Here is an 18,921-nt window from a genome sequence, read left to right as displayed (position 1 = left end):
AGAACATTGTACACAGAGACTGATATACTGTGGTAAAATTGAATGTAATGGACCTCTGTACCAGCAGCAATACAATGACCCAGGACAATTCTGAGGGATTTATGGTAAAGAATGCTACCCACATTCAGAGGAAGGACTGCAAGAGAGGAAACATATAAGAAAAATAACTGCTTGAACGCATGGGTCAGGGTGGACATGATTGAGGGTGTGGACTCGAAACTACCACACCAATGCAACTACCAACAATTTGGAAATTCGTCTTGATCAAGGACACATGACAAAACTAGTGGAAATGTGCATCGGTCATGGGTGGGGGGAGTGCGGGGGGCGAAGGGGAAAGGAGGAGCATGAATCATGTAACCATGTTAAAAATGAATATTAATAAATGTTTGAAAAAAAAAAGTTTTTGTAGATTTTTTTGTGTTTTGAAGGAAAAGTAAGATCCTAGCCTGCCAGAGTAAGCAGGACAAGATTAGGTGAAGCAGACAGCTTCAAGCAATTTTTAGGGTACTTTTTCTAGCCCCTTCCTTGAGTCAGGAAGTTAAGTAGTACAGTCCTTAAAAAAGGCTGCTCAGATACCCAAAGGGCTGCCAAATGCCATTGCAGTCTCTGGTGAGAAAACAGCACAATGATTTGGATGTCTATGTACAGGGTTGTGATATCCACAACAACTACTTTGTTACTTGCCCTGTCACCTCAGGACTACTGAGGTAGGAGTAAAATAATAAAATAATGAAATACTAAAATGTAAAATGGCCAGGGTGATATTTTTTGTCTCAGTGAATAAACTGGATTTAAGTAAAGCAGAGTTGCACAGTCACCTTCCTCACTCTGTCTTCCAGTATCATCAAAGTCTAGTAACAAATGTCAAGATGACTTGGGATGACTCAGGATGAATGGATGATCCTTGGCCTCTTCAATGTCTAACCAAACTTTAAAAGTGCTTCACTATGCCTGCTTTTGCCTCCTTCATGGCTGTTGGAAGAAACTGTTCTCATCTATACATTCTGGGAAGTCTTCACATGGTTAGGACAGATAACCACCAAACTCAATGACAGGTTTTGAAGCCCACTGGTTACCCTCAACCAGGTTTAGTCCTCCTGCCAAGAAAGTTTTACTACGGGGTAGCTGCTGTGCAAGCTCTGAGTAAGAGATGAGTAGCAGATAAAAGGAAGAGGAAAGCAGCCCTGAAAAAAAAAGTGCTTGGAAAACCCTCATATCAGATGTACAAAAATCCCATCCACCCAGAGAGAGTATATGCAAGGTGGATATAGAGCAAAGGAGGCAGTGTCAAGAGTAGAGGATAGTAAAAAGGTGAACTGATTTACTAAGGGGTCAAATTTGGGAAGAGAGTAGAATATAAGCAGAGCAAAGATACAGCACAGCTATATAGAGAGCACAGTAAAGTATAGAGGAGAAGAGGGACTGGAAATCAAAGTGAGGAACTTTTCAAGGTTTAAAAGCAGTAATATACAGGAAAAGACAACATGATAGAAGGATAGTCTAGATAAGGAAGTCTTCCTATTAGGCTAATATTGTACTTTTGGATATCTGACAAGTTTCCATGCTTCAAAGATGATAATGAGAAATTTCAAAGGAGAAAATAATCAACTATTATGGATTAAGTTAACAAGTCTATTGCTAAAATATAATTCCGTTAAAACCAGACTCAATAACCTTACCATATATGAAATGACATAGGGTTCTTAAAAATCATGTCAGCATAGAGCAAATATTAACATGCCTACCAATCTAGAAGACTTTGATAGTAGAAAATAAATGTCTATAGTCTGAAGACCAAGTCAAGTCAATAAGCGTTCATTAGGCACCTACTACATAGCAGACACAAACTGGAGTAGTCTCACAAAGTTTAAAAACTATTCTAAGTCTGGTCATAGGGCAATGAAGATTTCAGTAATTCTTGACAACCATTTACTGGGAGAGGGATTATGATTATGTGTACCAGGAAAGAAAGTATCCAAACTTACAAAATAAATTAATCTTAAATTATCAAAGCAATGTTTTGGGGGCACAGGAAGTGAAGGATGAAGGAGAAAAATGATCAAGTATAAATAGTACGTATAGCACTGTTAGGAAAAGGAAGAAAGGTTGAAAAATCAATCTTTAACTATTGGAAACTGTATTTTAGCTCATCTAGCTAAAGGCCTGTTCCAAAGAATTTATTTTTATAAATGAAATAAAAAGTTGGGAAGTACGAGTATTAAAATTTCATCACAGGAAGGAAGAAATTTAAGACCAAGCTAGAGAACATTAACAAAATGTAAAATGAATGATTTTGATTACATCAAATTAAAAAGGTTTTGTAAAAACCAAACCAATGTAACCAAAAGCAGAAGGAAAGCAATAAACTTGGGGAAAATCTTCATAACAAAACTCTCTGACAAAGGTTTAATTACCCAAATATATAAGGAACGAAGTCAAATTTACAAAAAAAATCAAGCCATTTCCAATCTACAAATGGTCAAGGGATATGAATAGGCAGTTCTCAGATGAAGAAATCAAAACTGTGAATAATCACATGAAAAAGCATTGGCCAGTATGACAACAAAGGAAAGTGATAAATGTTGTACAGGATGTGGCAAAATTGGGGCACTAATACACTACTGGTGGAGTTGTGAATTAATCTAACCATTCTGGAGGGCAATTTGGAAATTGTGCCCAAAGGGCTTTTAAAAGAATGCCTGCCCTTTGATCTAGCCACACCACTGCTGGGTTTGTACCCCAAAGAGATAATAAGGAAAAATACTTGTATAAAAATATTTATAGCTGCACTTTTTGTGGTGGCAAAAAATTGGAAAATGAGGAGGTGTCCACAGATTGGGGAATGGCCGAACAAACTGTGGTATCTGATGGTGACAGAATACTATTGTGCTGAAAGGAATAATGAACTGGAGATTCCTATATATACTGGAAATACCTCCAGGAATTGATCCAGAGTGAAAGGAACAGAACCAGGAGAACATTGTATACAGAGACTGATAAATTGTGGCACAATCGAACGAGAAAGAACACTATCCACATCCAGAGGAAGAATTGTGGGAGTAGAACTGCAGAAGAAAAACATATGATCAATTATGTGGTTCAATGGGAATATGATTGGGGTATTGGCGTTAAAAGATCACTTTACTGCAAATATGAATAATATGTAAATAGGTTTTGAACAATGATACATGTATAACCTAGTGGAATTGCGTGTCAGCTCCAGGTGGGGGGAGAGAAGATGGGTGGGAAAAATCATGAATCATGGAAACATGGAAAAATATTCTAAATAAATTATTTTTAAAATTTTCAACACAGTAAGACAAATGAAGCTGGGCTCCTTTCATTCTTTTTCTCTATAAGGAATAATGATTGAAATTACAAGACTGGTTAGCAATATTGGAGGATTAAACAGGATGACCTCCAAAAGAGTACAAGTTAGTAAGTGAGCCCAGACTAGAGTATTGACCATGCTGAAAACCACTGGGCAAATCTGAATAAAAACACACGCAGTATTTGTACTTTGAATCACCTGACGCATGCCTCCCCTGATTCTGTGGAATTCTTTGGAAGAGATCATTGTTGTATTCATATCTGTAGTCTTTATGAACACGATCTCCAGGTGATTGCCTCTTCTGACTATTGTAAAAATCATCCAGATAATAAAAAGAAGAACTAGAGTCACCATTTTCAACAGCAGGATTGGTCTCCATTAAAAAACCCTGAGAAGAAGAACCATATTCCCGAGGGACATCTGCTAAACTCCTGGCAAGGTAGGAAGGTGCGGATAGTCTGTTGCTCTCTCTCCTCATGATTTCATGAGGTGGCCTCTGAACTGGAGTCCTAAGAAAACTCTGATTTCTGGAAACTACTCCATCCCCAGCTGAAAAGGCATGAGTGCTTGAATCTGGAAGACAGATATCAGTTCGTCTTGGAATCGTTGGACCATGGCGGATGAATGAAGGCATAAGATCTGTAATAACAATAAAATTACTACTTCAAAATATGGAAACACTAGCTTTTTACAAGGGCTATTTGAATTAATTCACCAAAGAAAAGGCATTATTTTAGAATAGGTTAAAAAAACAATTAAAAAATTTTATTTTGGATATGTCACAATACACTCAGAATCCTGAGAATTAGGACTTCAGAAATCATTTATTTGACCCCTACCAATAGTATGAAATAATTCTATAATATTCCTTGCAAGTAATCAACCAGTCTTTGCCTGAAACAGCTCTAGTAACTAGGAATGAAGTATTTTCAGAGGCAGACTATTCCAGTCTTGGAGAATTCTAAATGCCACAAAGTTTTTACACATGAAATAAAATCTGCCTCCCAGTAATATTTTCCCCTATCAATTACTTGATTCTAGTTAATACACTCTGGGATCAAGAATCACAGAATTTCAGAAATGAGAAGCCATTTGGCCTAACAAAAAAAAAAAACAAAAACAAAAAGGAAGCACTACTAAAGTACATTAAATGGCTCTACAATCTTTACTTGAAGATCTCAAATGAAGAAGAACTAAAATGACCTATTATAGCTCTAACTGTGAGGAAATTCCTCTTGACAACAAACCTAATAGTACTACCCATTTTAAACTTCTTTCTATTGCTCTTAGTTCTGCCTTCTAGGATCAAACAGAACAACTCTTTTTCTTATACAAATAGCTCTTCAAATATTTGAAAAAAGCTTGTCCCTTCCTACTTAATTTTCTTCTCAAAAGCTAGATATCATCAGTTCAAAATGTTGGCTACAATCTCCTGAATATTTTTAGTATCTGGCTTAATAAGGATCTTCCTAATCAGAGGTATCCAGAACTTAACATAATACCTTAAGTGTACTCTGAACTGAGCAGAATACAGGGAAAACTACCAGCTCCTTATTTCTAAAAGCTATGCCTTTTCAATGAAGGTCAAAATTGCAACAACTATTCTGGCTTCCATATCACACTACTGCCTACATATTTTTTCTAACTTCTGCCTACCTATGTCTTCCCAAATTATATTTGCAAGGAGATTTTTTTTAAACCAAGTGTAAGACTTTGAAATTAGATTCATAAGATCATAGATTTGGAACTGAATGGGTCCTTAAAATAGCTAATAATAACAGCCAACATTTATGTAATGCCAGGCACTAAGCTAAGTACTTTACAGATGTTACCTCATTTGATAAAAGATCATTAGGAATATTGTATATTTAAAATACCCAAATTTCATCCTAAAAAGAGTTAAGAAAATATGCTTTCCATACTTCTTTGTTGAGATAGGGGCTTGGAAATAAATAAACAGACATAGCTGATGTGTTGGTTTTGATCTGACTTTTTAACCCTATTTATTTTTAAATCTTTATTACAAAAGCTGACAAGATAGTAAAAAACATGATATAAAAATGAATGGTGTTAGGAATGCTAAAATAAAGAATGAGTTACACCTGATGTGGAAAGCTAAGATAACAAAAAGGACTATAGAAGGACTATATATATAACTCTTCTTATATGTTAAATTCACTTATATTTAATTGTTATGAAAACACTTAGAATCACTAATAAATAAACTTAATATAATTTTCTTTGGCTCATAAAGCAGGAAAATCAAAAGAAAGTCCTGTGGAATTCTAAACATGAAGTAGACTAAATAAATGAAATAGGTCAGAGAATAAAGTAGAATTGAAGTAGATTAATCCATTCCTGCATTATTTAGGAAACTCACCTAATCCCTCTAGGAGGCCAAGCAACCTAGGCAAGTGAAAGGTCAGTCATAAATTCCCCCTACAGATATCAAAAGGACACCAGAACAAACAAATGGGTCAGGATGGAATATAAAAGAAACACTCATAGTTAACTGGGGATGAGTGTTTTGGTACATACAAATAGGTTAGGATAGAATGTAGGGTAAACATATAGCTAACTAAGGTTGAGTGTTTAGGTATATGTGAAGAGTAAATATCCTAAATGTCACCCACTTATCACTACCAATGTTTTGTGATGAGTTTTGTCTAGACAAATAAGAGCCTAGATGTGAAAGGGAATAGCCTTGTATCATGTAAACCTATATAAGCTATATTGTACTGTTAGTCTGCACAGTTTTCCACTAGGGGAAACTGTCCCATAGTAATAATACTAATTTTTTTCTTTCCTCCTTCTTTAATCAATAAATAATGGTTCCAATTATCGAGTTTCTGGGTGTCTGGACTCGTGTTATAAAGTACCCCAATATAAATAAATACAGCCATCCAAATTGTTTTCATTACCTTAAAATATAACTTATCTGCTGTTTTCTTAGATTAAAAATGATTGTACTCTACCACACCAATGCAACTACCAACAATTTGGAAATTGGTCTTGATCAAGGACACATGACAAAATGTGCATCGGCCATGGGTGGGGGGTGCGGGGGGGCGAAGGGGAAAGGAGGAGCATGAATCATGTAACCATGTTAAAAATGAATATTAATAAATGTTTGGGAAAAAAATGATTGTACTGTACCTTTTAACCCCCCCCCCCCAAAAAAAAGTATATCATGGCCAGGTGTGGTGGCAACACACTTGTAATCCCTGCTACAAGAAAGGCTAAGGCTGGTGGATCTCTTGTGCTCTGGAATTCTGAACTAAAATGAACTAAGGTAATCAGGTCTCTGTACAAAGTCTACTACCATTTTAGTGAACCCTGGGGAAGGGGAAGAAGGGTTCCATGTGGCCTAAGGGAAAGGGATGCATAGTGTAAACGGGCCTGAGTCACAAACAGAGCAGGTCAAAGCTCACTTGCTAATCAATAGTGGAATCAGGCCTGTGAATAGGCAATGCCCTTCTAGCCTGAAAAAATACAGAAAACCTGAGCTTAAAAAAAAAAAAAAAGATAATTGGGATAAAAAGGAGGTTCAAAATAATCATAGGACTGCTGCTCTGAGAAGGTGGAATAAATTTAATTTGGGAGAAAACCAGTCACTCTGTTCTTAATTTAATTCTGTTTTTTCATCTGCCTTTGTAATACAAATGACCTTTGTATTAGAAAGGGCAGAACAAAAATGACCATCAATTAGTTAAGTAGCTATTGTGCCAAGCAGGCAAAATGCTAGGCACTTGGAGTAAAAATAAAAAATACCACATTATATTGCTGACTCAAGCTTATTAATCCTCCAAAGTCCCTAATTAATGGATCATTTTCAGATGAACTGCAATCTAATTTATTCCTCCTCCATCTTGTATTTATGAAGTTGATTTAAAAAAATGAAGATAATTGGTGATACAAAAGTGGGTCTAATTCACAAAGTTTTGTAGTATCTTTATAAGTATGAAAAATCAAAATCTTATATAAAACTGATTCGTGGAACTAATTAAAAAACAATCTGAAACAATGCCTTGAAGAAAATTACAATTCAACAGAAGTGTAATGAGAATAATGACTTTCACAAAGTCACTTGTACTGAATAAAATTTTTTTAAGTTCTGAAATTACTGTTACCTGAAAGCTAAATTTCTGCTCATTTTTTGCTTACTTTTGGGGAAAGCAGAGCTTAACCATCAGATTAACAGGCTATAATTGCTTTCTGACTCATAGAAACAGAAATGAAGACCTGAAAAACTAGACCTGAGAGGGTGATAATTGATCAAACCTTAGTACCAGAAGGAACTGCATAGAACAGTTTACTCCAATGTCCTCACGTGATCAATCAGCCTGTGCCTGAAAAGCTTCAGTGATAAGAAACTTACTAATGTGGCAACCCATTCCACTATTGGACAGCTCTAATAATTGAAAATTTTTTCTTTACAAAACCTTCTCTACTGGAATTCCTCCCCAATGATTCTAATCATTGTTTCTACCATCTCTCCCCACTGTGGAATAGTAGTAAATCAAGAATAAAATCTAATTGTAACAATATAAGTAGTTAGTTAATTATATGGCACAGTTCATTATTTCATATATTTTTAAATAATAGGCAAGCTTACTATATAACAAACCATAAGTTATTAGTTAAATTAGACTGGTATGTGGGTGCAGGGGCTTGAAAAGATATAAAGCTATGAAAAGAAACAACATAGTTTTAAAAGCAAGTCCCAACAATAGTATTAATTAATGATATTAATTAAATTAACATGACAACTTATTGCAATGATCCTAGAAAATTATAAAATTATCTGCTGGTTTGAAGTTTCTTTTATTTCAGTAAATGAACTTTACACAGATATTTTAACATTTAAAAATACATGCTAAGGAAATACATTGTATTGAAAAGGGGATGTAGGCTAAAGGAAGTAGGGGGGAAATGAGCCTAACTAAAAATTCCCAAAACTTCCTAGGAATTGTTCAATTAGATGGAAACCAAACCATGGAGGCTATTTTAACTCTCTTTAAAATTCTACAATGGTAGAATAGTCTCTTTAAACTTCTACAATTACCTTATCAACCAAAATCTTGCCAGTAAAATACCAATACCAATAAAAACAATTTTGTAGTTTTTCTCTACTGTGTGATTAAAATATTAATGCTATTTAGGGCAACTGTTTAGAAAAAATCATATATGTCATCAGGGAAAGTTCTATAGAGAGACTTTGTTCTCTAGTGATATGTGGTAAAGAGTTGGTTGTTTGTTTTTTTTTTTTTAATTTAAACTCTTACCTTCTTGGTTCCAAGGCAGACAAGCAGTAAGGGCTAGGCAATGGGGGTTAAGTGACTTGCCCAGGGTCACACAGCTAGGAAGTGTCTGAGGTCATATTTGAACCCAGGACCTCCCATATCTGGGCCTGACTCTCAATCCACTGATCCACCTAGCTGCCCCCAAGAGCAATGGTTTTTAAGCTAAGGGATATGAGTTCAAAGGATGGCTCAGATAATTATTGTTTGTGTGATAATTATTGTTTGTGTGATAATTAGCAAATCACTATGCTTCTTTGAATCTTGATTCCCTCAATTATAAGAGAGAATAGATAATAATTGCACTATATGTCACAGAGTTACTTTGGGTGCTTTATAAACCTTAAATGTGATCTAATTATCTGTCTAATGGCAGTGTTAAGCATCCATACTAAGTTAATATAAGTTATAGCAGGGAAACCATAGTATTATTAACACAAAGCATATAACTCAATTCTAATTCCCCATAAGTTCCCAATTTTTATCAATTCTACCGCCACAAAACCACTCTTATACACTCTTCTAGAACCTCTGGGATAAAATACAAATTCTTCTGCTCTGCAAACTCACCTAAGCATACTATCTATCTCTAGCAGCCTGTATATCATCTCGCATATCCAACCAAGCTACCTTGCCATTTGCCCAAGTAGCCTACCATTTCCACCAATCCTGCCCCTTTCCATCTCATGCTCAATTATCAAATCAATGTAATCTCTGTGTCTGAAAAGGTTATGTCAATATGTGATAAACCATGGGACAGAAGCCCCACCTTTCCCCAATCCCTACTGAGATCAATAGCACCCCCTTCCCCTGCACCTGCTAGAACTCCAGTACAAACAAGTAGTTCATAGGGCACTGTTACTTCCTTTGCTGTGACCTGACAAATTCATGATATTCTGGACTTAATTAAACATACTAAGGACTATACAAGCCTGGGAACCAAAAGCCCCCACCCCCAAAGCCCTAAGGGTCATCCAATGAACTGGATCCAAGTCACTTCATCTGGACCAATAGAGGCAATCAAGTTTACCTCATCCCAGACAACCAAGCTATAAGAGATTGCCCCCTTCTCCTCTCAGGTGGAGACCCCTAGCCATCCACTGGTTTCTGACTCCTCCTCCCTCTCCGTTTCTCCTCCCTCCCCCCACTCCACTGCCACTTCACTGCCAGCAGCCTCCTAACCCCCTTTGCCCCCTCTTTTCCTCTAAATAAAGCTTTGTTGTATTACTTCATTCTGGTCTCATTTTGTCTATTCACTGTTCTTATAGCTCCTCAAACTAAAAATTCCCTTCTCTGTCTAGTTTCATTTTATATATTGTTTCCCTTTATTAGAAAGATCCTTGCAGACTAGGACTCTCTGCAGCTACTAAGGAGTTGGGAGAGAGCTCAAGCATCCAGCTGGTTGTCCTGCATTACCTGGAAGGAGAGTATCATCACTACTTAAGCTCCAAGATCTTGTTCTTTTCTTTAAACTGCCTAAGCAACTGAAATAACCACCCTTAGGCCATAATAATATTGACTTTGAAAGTCTCTCTAAATTTTATCCTTAATGATTAACAAACAACTGGTGACACCTTCCACATCCTAATGATTCTGAACCTAAGTTGATCATCATCTAAAACTCAATCCCCCTTCCTCCACTTACCCAATTTTTTATTCCTATTCTCTTCAACCCCTAACCCGGAAGTCCCAAACATCCATTCTGCTGTGTCTGGAACTCCTGATCAACAAGCAACAAATCTGCTTTCATCTTAAATCTTTTCCTTTCCACTCCTCTCTTCTAGTTGTCAATAAAAGGAGGCTCTCTTCTGATGACACAGCCTTTATGGTTACACTTTCCAGACCAAGCTGAACTCATTCCTTTAGATTCAGGGATCCAAGTGGGGTAACTGGAATATTCCTTATTTCTTATTGTTACTTCTAGGTTTTCCCCCTACTAACAATCAGAAAGTTCTCATACTTTGAGTCAATACAATCCACATCTACTTCCCAATCAAAATCCGGATACCTGTTGTCTATAGATCTCCAGGATCCTCCCCTTCCTTCATCAAAGAATTAAGTATTTGGCTCACAATCTTTCCTTTCCAATTCTTGCCCTGATACTAGGGGACTTCATCATATACTGGCCCTCCCTCAAACATAATAACTCTATAATTCCTCAATCTATTCATGTCCCATGTCCCCCAAGCCACACAAGATGATCATACCCATTAACCACAAATGAATTCTGAAATGTCCTTATCTAAATATAATCTATTGGCTTTCTATACCTCCCTCTATATTCCATTACCAAACCCTGCTATCTGTCCACAATATGATCTCAAACCCCTTACTTCTCTCCTAGGCAATATAGGCACCTTTGCACTGGCCTCCTTTTCCAATCTTGACTCTTTGGCAAATCTGTTAAACTCTACTATGTTCTCTTCTCTTGAGTGCCTTGTCCCCTTATCATAAGGCCAATTATACCCTGCCAAACTTCAGTCTTATACTACTCCATATTCCCAGTGTGTATCATTATACAAATGCATTCAAAAGAAGAAAATCACACAACTGTTCTGAATGAAATAACAAAACAAATTTGCTACATAACTACAATAGTGGCCTCATTACTGATAGGCAATCCCTCTTACTTTCCTAAAATCACTATGCCACTCTCCACAGATGTTTTTGCAAACCTCTACATCCCTCATCTTGCTCCATATTTTACTGGAAAAAAAATTAAGCCTATTCACCCTTCTCCACCTCCTCATCTAATATCATTCAGATGCATATGGCTAAAATTCCTCCTTCACCCCTCAAATGAAGTGGTCCTTCTCTTTGCCAAGCAAACACCTCTACCTACACTAGTGATCCCATTTTATCCCATCTCCTCCAAAAGACTGCCCCCTCTATCACATCATTTCTTTCATTTATCTACAGTCTCTCCTTGACTATACTTCCCTCCTGCCTGAAACACAGTCATGTCTCCTCATCCTCAAAAAACTCTCATTCTTACATCTATATCTATCTCTTCAACCTTTTGTGGCTAAATTTTTCAAAAAAGGTCATGTATAACAGATGCTTCCACTTCCTTTTCTTTGACTCTCTAGTTAACTATCAACAATCTGGTTTCTTCTGAACTTATTGTTCTCACAATAATATTTAACAATAATGTCTCAATAGCCAAATCCAGTGTCCTCCAATCCTGACCTCTCTTAAATCTTTGATAATGTTGATCACCTTCTTCTCAATTATCAATTCAGAACACTGCACTCTTCTAATTCTCCTCCTACATATATTGCTGCTCTTTCTCAGATCTTCATCCAAGTCAGGCCCATTAATCTTTGGATGACCCAGAGGGCTGTTTTGGGACTTCTTCTCTAGTCTCTATATAATACTTTTTACTAATAATCTCATCAGATCCTATGGATTCTCTTATCATATTTATGCTTATGATTCTCAAATTTAATTATCCAACCCTAACCAAGTGGCTTAGTGTCATATTTCCAAATGTTTACAACATATATGTCTTATAGACATTTTAAGCTCAATAGGTCCAAAATTGAACTCACTGTCTTTCTCCCATTACTCCACCTTCCAAACTTTCCATCATCCTCTCAGAACCCCAAAAACCAAAATGTATCCTCACTCTCACCATTTTCACCTTGATATGAAGTTGGTCTGCCTGCCTTATGTCTCCCTACTCTATCCAAAGCGATTTGTTCAAAGTCTTTTACAAACTACCTCCCACAACCCTACTGCCCTCAGACTTTTCCATCCAGTGACATAGGCCTCCTAGCTGTCCCCGAACAAGATACTCTATTCTCAGCATTTTCATGGCATCTTTACCTCTTGGCTTAAAAGGCTTCCTCGAATCCCAGCTAAAATCTCACTTTATATAAAAAGTGTTTCCTAATCCCAAGTAAATGCACACTGTAAAAAAACCTTTTTTTTTGTTTGTTTGTAAAGAACTTAGCACAGTGAGTTCTATATAAATGTTTACTCCCTTCTCCCTCCCTCCCTCCCCATATCTCTTAATTCTATTATCTTCCTTGTTGATTATTTACTACTTATCCTGTATACTTCTTTGTATATAGTTTTTTGGGTGTTTTCTCTCTCACTGGATTGGGAGGGCAGAAACTTTCTTATCCTCAGGCATTTAATAAGGGCAGCAAAGTAGTGCAGTAAAGCTCTATTTACTCTGGGCCTGGAGTCAAGAAGATTTGAGTTCAAATGTGACATTGGACATGTGGCCAGGGCAAGACATGTAACAACCCTGTTTGCCTCAGTTTCCTCATCTGTAAAATGAGCTGGAGAAGGAAATGTAAACCATTCTGGTCTCTTTGACAAGAAAACCCTAAATAGGGTCAAAAAGTTTGAAATTACAGAAAAGCAGGCAATTAATGTTTACTGAATGTCTCACTTTTATAGTTGTATATCCAGCACCTAAAACAGTAATTGTCACATAGTATGCCTCAATAAATGCTTTTTCATTTATTTATTTACTTATGTATTCAGTGATCCAATCAAACTGGCCTATTTGCTGTTGTTCTTCCTACAGGATATACCATCTCCTGCAGTGACTATCCTATTTTCCTTAAACTTCCCTCTCTCTTCTACGCCTTAGAATCCCTGTCTTTTCATCAAGTTAACTCAAGTGACACCTCTCCATCTGCTAATGCTTTTCTTGAAATTCTTACTGTTTATTTATCTGTAAGTTTACATATACGGAATCGAAGTTCTTTGAAAGCAGGGGACAATTAATTTTTTATTTTTATATCTATACTGACCTGGCACATAGCACACCTTTAAAAGCAATTTACTGTTTTAACTAGATGTCTAAAAGCTGAAACCAGTTTCCAAATACTTATAATTTAAACATCTTGATAGTTAATTCCCTGGAGAATCAAAATTTACATTATCTTCTCTTTTATTAAACATGAGACAAGGCTAACAAAACTATAGGGTGACATGTAAACATGACACTCTGCCCCAGGGAAAAGGTTTTGATTATCTCTTTTTACACATATTAAGTTTTAAGTTTTTTGGAAAGCGAATACCAGCAAAACAAACCAAAAAAAGACATAATTGAAACCTGTGACTTAAAATTAGTCAATGAGACCAAGAGAAGTAATCAGGCAAACCCCAGTTATATGAAGGCCTTTTTGTTTCTGGCCAAAAGTAGAGGATAACTGCTGATAAACAGACAAAACTAGAGGTTTTTGCCACTCTTGCACCTGGTCTTTCTTTCCCTTCCCGCCTACTGCTGGCAGCCCCAGGTTCCAGGCCGATATGCCGCACAAATCCGACTCAAATCTTCATTCACACAGCACCAACTAAACACACATTCTCAACCCTCCACGGCTCCTGCCAGCTTCCAAGTTCTACTCCCTCTCCGTGAGCAAAAACCAAACCTAAAGATTCCAAGCTTTAGGCCCAAAAGGGACCAAAGAGCCAATCGAATACTGCCCTTACTTCCCACTGTAGGGCCACGAGTTTCTCCGCGCCGCCACCACACCCCTGCCCCCTCTCCCATTCGCCAAGGACTCACTCCGCAGCAGTGGCGATGTCTCCTTCTTTACGTATTTCCCCTGCACCTCGGATGGTTTGGACACTTCATTCTTAGTTTTCTTTCGGGACAACATCTCGTCGAACGGTCCCGAGCCACCGGATGGATGTCTCCCAACAGCCAATCGAACTTTCCTAGAGCGCTGAGCTCAGATCTCCGACCGTACCAGGGTTCAGCGCCGCAACCTACTTTCCACCGCTTCCTCCAAGCTGCAGCTGCCTGCTGCTCTATAGCCCCCGTTCCTCCGTAGAAACTGCTGCATGTTACAGGGTTGCTAAGTGTGCCGGCCACTTTGTACACTCACGTCAGAAACTTTACGAAAGCTCCCCTGTTCCGCGGGACTGCCCAGAGACACTGGAAGAGAAGTATAACCAAAGGAAGCCAGAGCCATGATCCACAGTGGCTCGGCCTGTGCCCTGGAACCACAACCACCGTAGCCTCCTGCGCCGGTAATTTTTCCCGGAGGCTGCAGGGGATTCTGGGGAATGTTACGCAGCACGTGCCTCTTCCGCCTCTTCTCCAGTACCTCTAGCTAAAGCATACCGCTGGGAAAGTTTTTACTGACTTGGGGAAGACAAGGTCAGGGTTCTTAATTAATCTCTTGAGGAAGAAGAGAAAGAAGGGTACTTGAAGATAGGAGGGGAAAAGACTTTGTTACATTCCGTTCTCCAGATTACCCCGGGTGAAAAAAATTTTCAGCCCCTTTACGAGAAGAAGGGAAGGGAAGACAGGGGGAAAGGGGAGAGAATCAGTTTTTGCATCTGTACATGAGCTTGTACTGCCAGGTCAAAATGCAAAGATCTATAGTTAGAAATGTTTTAATTTACAACGTAACTTCAAAAGCAGTTATTCAGAATTGTGTGTGCATTGTATACAAAATATATATTTATTTATAAATTAGTTAATTTATAGATTATATTGAACTAATTATATTTGGTTCTTAATATGTAATTATTTAGTTGAACCAGCTTTTGACTAATAAAATTTTGCATACTATTATTTTCTTTTAAATTAGCAAATAATATTACAGAGAAACCCAAAAACATGAGCAACCAGATTTCCTATCTTTCTTCTGTCCTGTGTGTGTAATCTACCTTAAAGGCAGAATTATCAGGCCAGTTTTGTAACAGAGTACCTAAAATCATGATTGCTAGAACCTGAAATGTTGCCTGTTTCTTCTCCTTACTTAAAGGACTGAATCCTGAACAGAAGCCCCAATATTCCTTAAATTTTCATTAAGAATTAGACTTATTAAAGCTATACTTTCAGCTACCAGTCTTTGATACTACCAATTTATCATTGCGTGATAATTTTATTTCTTGAAGTTGTTTTCTTAGAGGATACAATTGGCAAGTTAGTTACTAAAATAGATGCCTTTGATTCATTTTAATAAAGGGGGGGAAAAAAGAAAAAAATCATTACCTAATTTTCTAATTGATCAATCTATCAAAAGTCTGAAAATGTGTAAAATGTGCAACATGTGCTGTATTTACAACAAATAATATTTATGTAAATATTAATTTAATTAAATTGATTCTTTTACCAAATTCCAAGTAATTGAACAAATAGATTTAAGTAGTCCTTGTTTGAAGCATGTTACACTTTCAGTGCAGAACAAGCTGCAGGTTATTAGAAACTATGGACTGTTTAGAATGCAAATGCAAAGCACTACAGTTACAAATAAATATAAATAAAGTAGGTACTTTGAAAGGAGCTCATAATATAAAGGAGAAAACAACTTTAAAGGAATAGCATATATATAGTAGAAATTGTAAATAAAATTAAAGGAAGCATTATTAAGCATTAAGAGAAATGGGAAGGACTCCTTGCAGAAAATGGAATTTTAGTTGAGACTAAAGGAAGCCAGAGAAGCTAGGAGACGAAGGTAAAAAGGTCATATTTCACATTTCAGTTGTGTCCAACTTTTGGTAACTCCTTTTTGGGTTTTTCTTGGCAAAGATACTTGCTATTTCCTTTTACAATTCATTTTGCATATGAGGAAACTGAGGCAAACAGAGTGAAGTGACTATGGTCACACAACTAATTAATGTCTGAGGCCAGATTTGAACTCAGAAAGGATACTCTTCCTGACTCCAGGACTGGCACTGTATCTACTGAGGCAACTTGGAAAGTATATAAAAAACTCAAAATGCAGATTGGTCCAGGGAGATCTATAGGATAGTTTCTGTTCCTAGCTCAGAAGTAATAGAGTAGATATAATATTTTAAAACTATGCCCTACAGTTGAAATTAAAATTTATGTTTGATTATTCATAGAAAAATTCATCTGATGGTCTTACCCATACCCCTCTGTATAAAATCAAAGGAAGAGATAAGAATTTTAAAACAGTATTGAAAGATTTGAACAGGAAGAAGGAATAATTAGGAGAATTTTGGCCAGTGAAAAGACCAGTGGAGAATAGAGATTTATGGTGGACTATACAGTAAATCCAATGATGAGATTATACCTTAAAAGAAGATCCTCCCTAAAGTTTCAGAAATGACCAATGAAATGAACAGACATGATGGACTTTCAGTTTTGGTTACTAAGTAATAATATACTTTGTGATTGATATCAGTGACCAATGAAAGTAAACAATTTGCCTTCATGTGGCAAGAGACACAATAAGTCATATGTAGATAAGAATTAGATAAAATTGACATGATTTATTCATAATTATGTGTAATTCTGGGATTATAAAAAGCAAGAGGTAGAAGTTGCTGATAGAATGATTTTTTTTAAACCCTTACCTTCTGTCTTAGAATCAATCCTAAATATTGGTTCCAAAGCAGAAGAGTGGTAAGGGTAAGGCAATGGGGGCTAATTGACTTACCCAGGATCAAACAGCTAGGAAGGCCAGATTTGAACCTAGGACTTCCTTTCTCTAGGCCTTGCTCTCAATCAACTGAGCCACCCAGCTTCCCCTGCCAATAGAATTACTGAAGAAATAAACAATAGACAATGGGAAATTTCTGAATAAAAGTCAATCATTAATTTTTTTTTTATTTTTTTTTAGAAAAAAAATTTTTCCATGGTTACATGATTCATGTTCTTACACTCTTCCCTCCAACACCCCCAACCCCCGTACGCAACTCACATTTCCACTAGTTTCTTCATGTGTTACCTACTTCCATATTATTGATAGTTCTACTAAAGTGGTTGTTTAGAGACTACATCCCAAATCATGTCCACCTCAACCCAGGTGTTCAAGCAGTTGTTTTTCTTCTGTGTTTCCTCTCCTGTAGTTCTTCCTCTGAATGTGGGTATTGTTCTTTTCCATAAATCCCTCAGAGTTGTCCTGGGTCATTGTATTGCTCCTAGTATAGAAGTCCATTACATTTGATTTTACCACAGTGTATCAGTCTCTGTGTACAATGTTCTCCTGGTTCTGCCCCTTTCACTCTGCATCAGTTCCTGGAGGTCATTCCGAATAGTTCACATAGAATTCCTCCAGTTTATTATTCCTTTCAGCACAATAGTATTCCATCACCAACATATACCACAATTTGTTTAGCCATTCCCCAATTGAAGGGCATACCCTCTTTTTCCAGTTCTTTGCCACCACAAATAGCACAGCTATAAATATTTTTGTACATGTCTTTTTCCCTATGATCTCTTTGGGGTACAAACCCAGCAATAGTATGGCTGGATCAAAGGGCAGGCAATCTTTTAGCTCTCTGTGGGCCTAGTTCCAAATTGCCATCCAGAATGGTTGGATCAATTCACAACTCCACCAGCAGTGCATTAATGTCCCAATTTTGCCACATCCCCGCCAAGATTCATTACTTTCCCCTGCTGTCATTTTAGTCAGTCTGCTGGGTGTGAGGTGATACCTCAGAGTTGTTTTGATTTGCATTTCTCTAATTATTAGAGATTTAGAACACTTTTTCAAGTGCTTATTGATAGTTTTGATTTCTTTATCTGAAAATTGCCTATTCATGCCCCTTGCCCATTTATTGATTGGGAAATGAGTTGATTTTTTTGTATAACTGATTTAGCTCCCTGTATATTTGAGTAATTAGACCTTTGTCAGAGTTTTTTGTTATAAAGATTTTTTCCCAGTTTGTTGCTTCCCTTCTGATTTTGGTTGCATTGTTTTTGTTTGTACAAAAACTTTTTAATTTAATATAATCAAAATTATTTATTTTACATTTTGTAATTTTTTCAAACTCTTGCTTGGTTTTAAAATCTTTCCTTTCCCAGATATCTGACAAGTATACTATTCTGTGTTTGCCTAATTTTCTTATATAGTTTCCTTCTTTATATTCAAGTTATTCACCCATTCTGAATTTGTCTTGGTGTAGGGTGCGAGATGTTGATCTAAACCTATTCTCTCCCATATTGTTTTCCAAATTTCCCAGCAGTTTTTGTCAAATAGTGGATTTTTGTGATCCTCCCTTATGTCTCTTAGCCAGTACCATATTGTTTTGATGACTGCTGCTTTATAATATAGTTTAATATCTGGCACTGCTAGGCCGTCTTCATTCACAGTTTTTTTTTCATTATTTCCCTTGACATTCTTGATCTTTTGTTCTTCCAAATGAACTTTGTTATAGTTTTTTCTAATTCTATAAATAAAATTTCTTGATATTTCATAGGTGTGGCACTAAATAAGTAAATTAATTTGGGTAGAATGGTCATTTTTATTATGTTAGCTCGTCCTACCCATGAGCAATCAATGTTTTTTTCAGTTGTTTAGATCTAGTTTTAATTGTTTGGAAAGTGTTTTGTAGTTGTGT

The 18,921-nt window shown here is 36.7% G+C and overlaps 1 protein-coding gene across 1 annotated transcript in view; it reads right to left on the bottom strand.

The window, feature by feature from the left end:
- The window catches only part of SAV1 (salvador family WW domain containing protein 1), a 93,931-nt gene extending 79,379 nt beyond the window's left edge, over positions 1-14,552 (bottom strand). Inside the window, exons 1-2 of the mRNA XM_044664749.1 lie at positions 14,165-14,552; positions 3,533-3,973 (exon numbers count right to left, since the gene is read on the bottom strand). Of these exons, the coding sequence (XP_044520684.1) occupies positions 3,533-3,973; positions 14,165-14,258 (535 nt within the window). The 5' untranslated portion in view covers positions 14,259-14,552. The remainder of the gene's footprint in view (positions 1-3,532; positions 3,974-14,164) is intronic.
- Between the last annotated feature and the right edge of the window lie 4,369 nt (positions 14,553-18,921).

The sequence above is a fragment of the Gracilinanus agilis genome, chromosome 2 (assembly GCF_016433145.1).
Source record: "Gracilinanus agilis isolate LMUSP501 chromosome 2, AgileGrace, whole genome shotgun sequence".
NCBI lineage: Eukaryota > Metazoa > Chordata > Mammalia > Didelphimorphia > Didelphidae > Gracilinanus > Gracilinanus agilis.
Note: the sequence above shows the minus strand (reverse complement) of the source record. Positions and strands in the feature narration are given on the sequence as shown.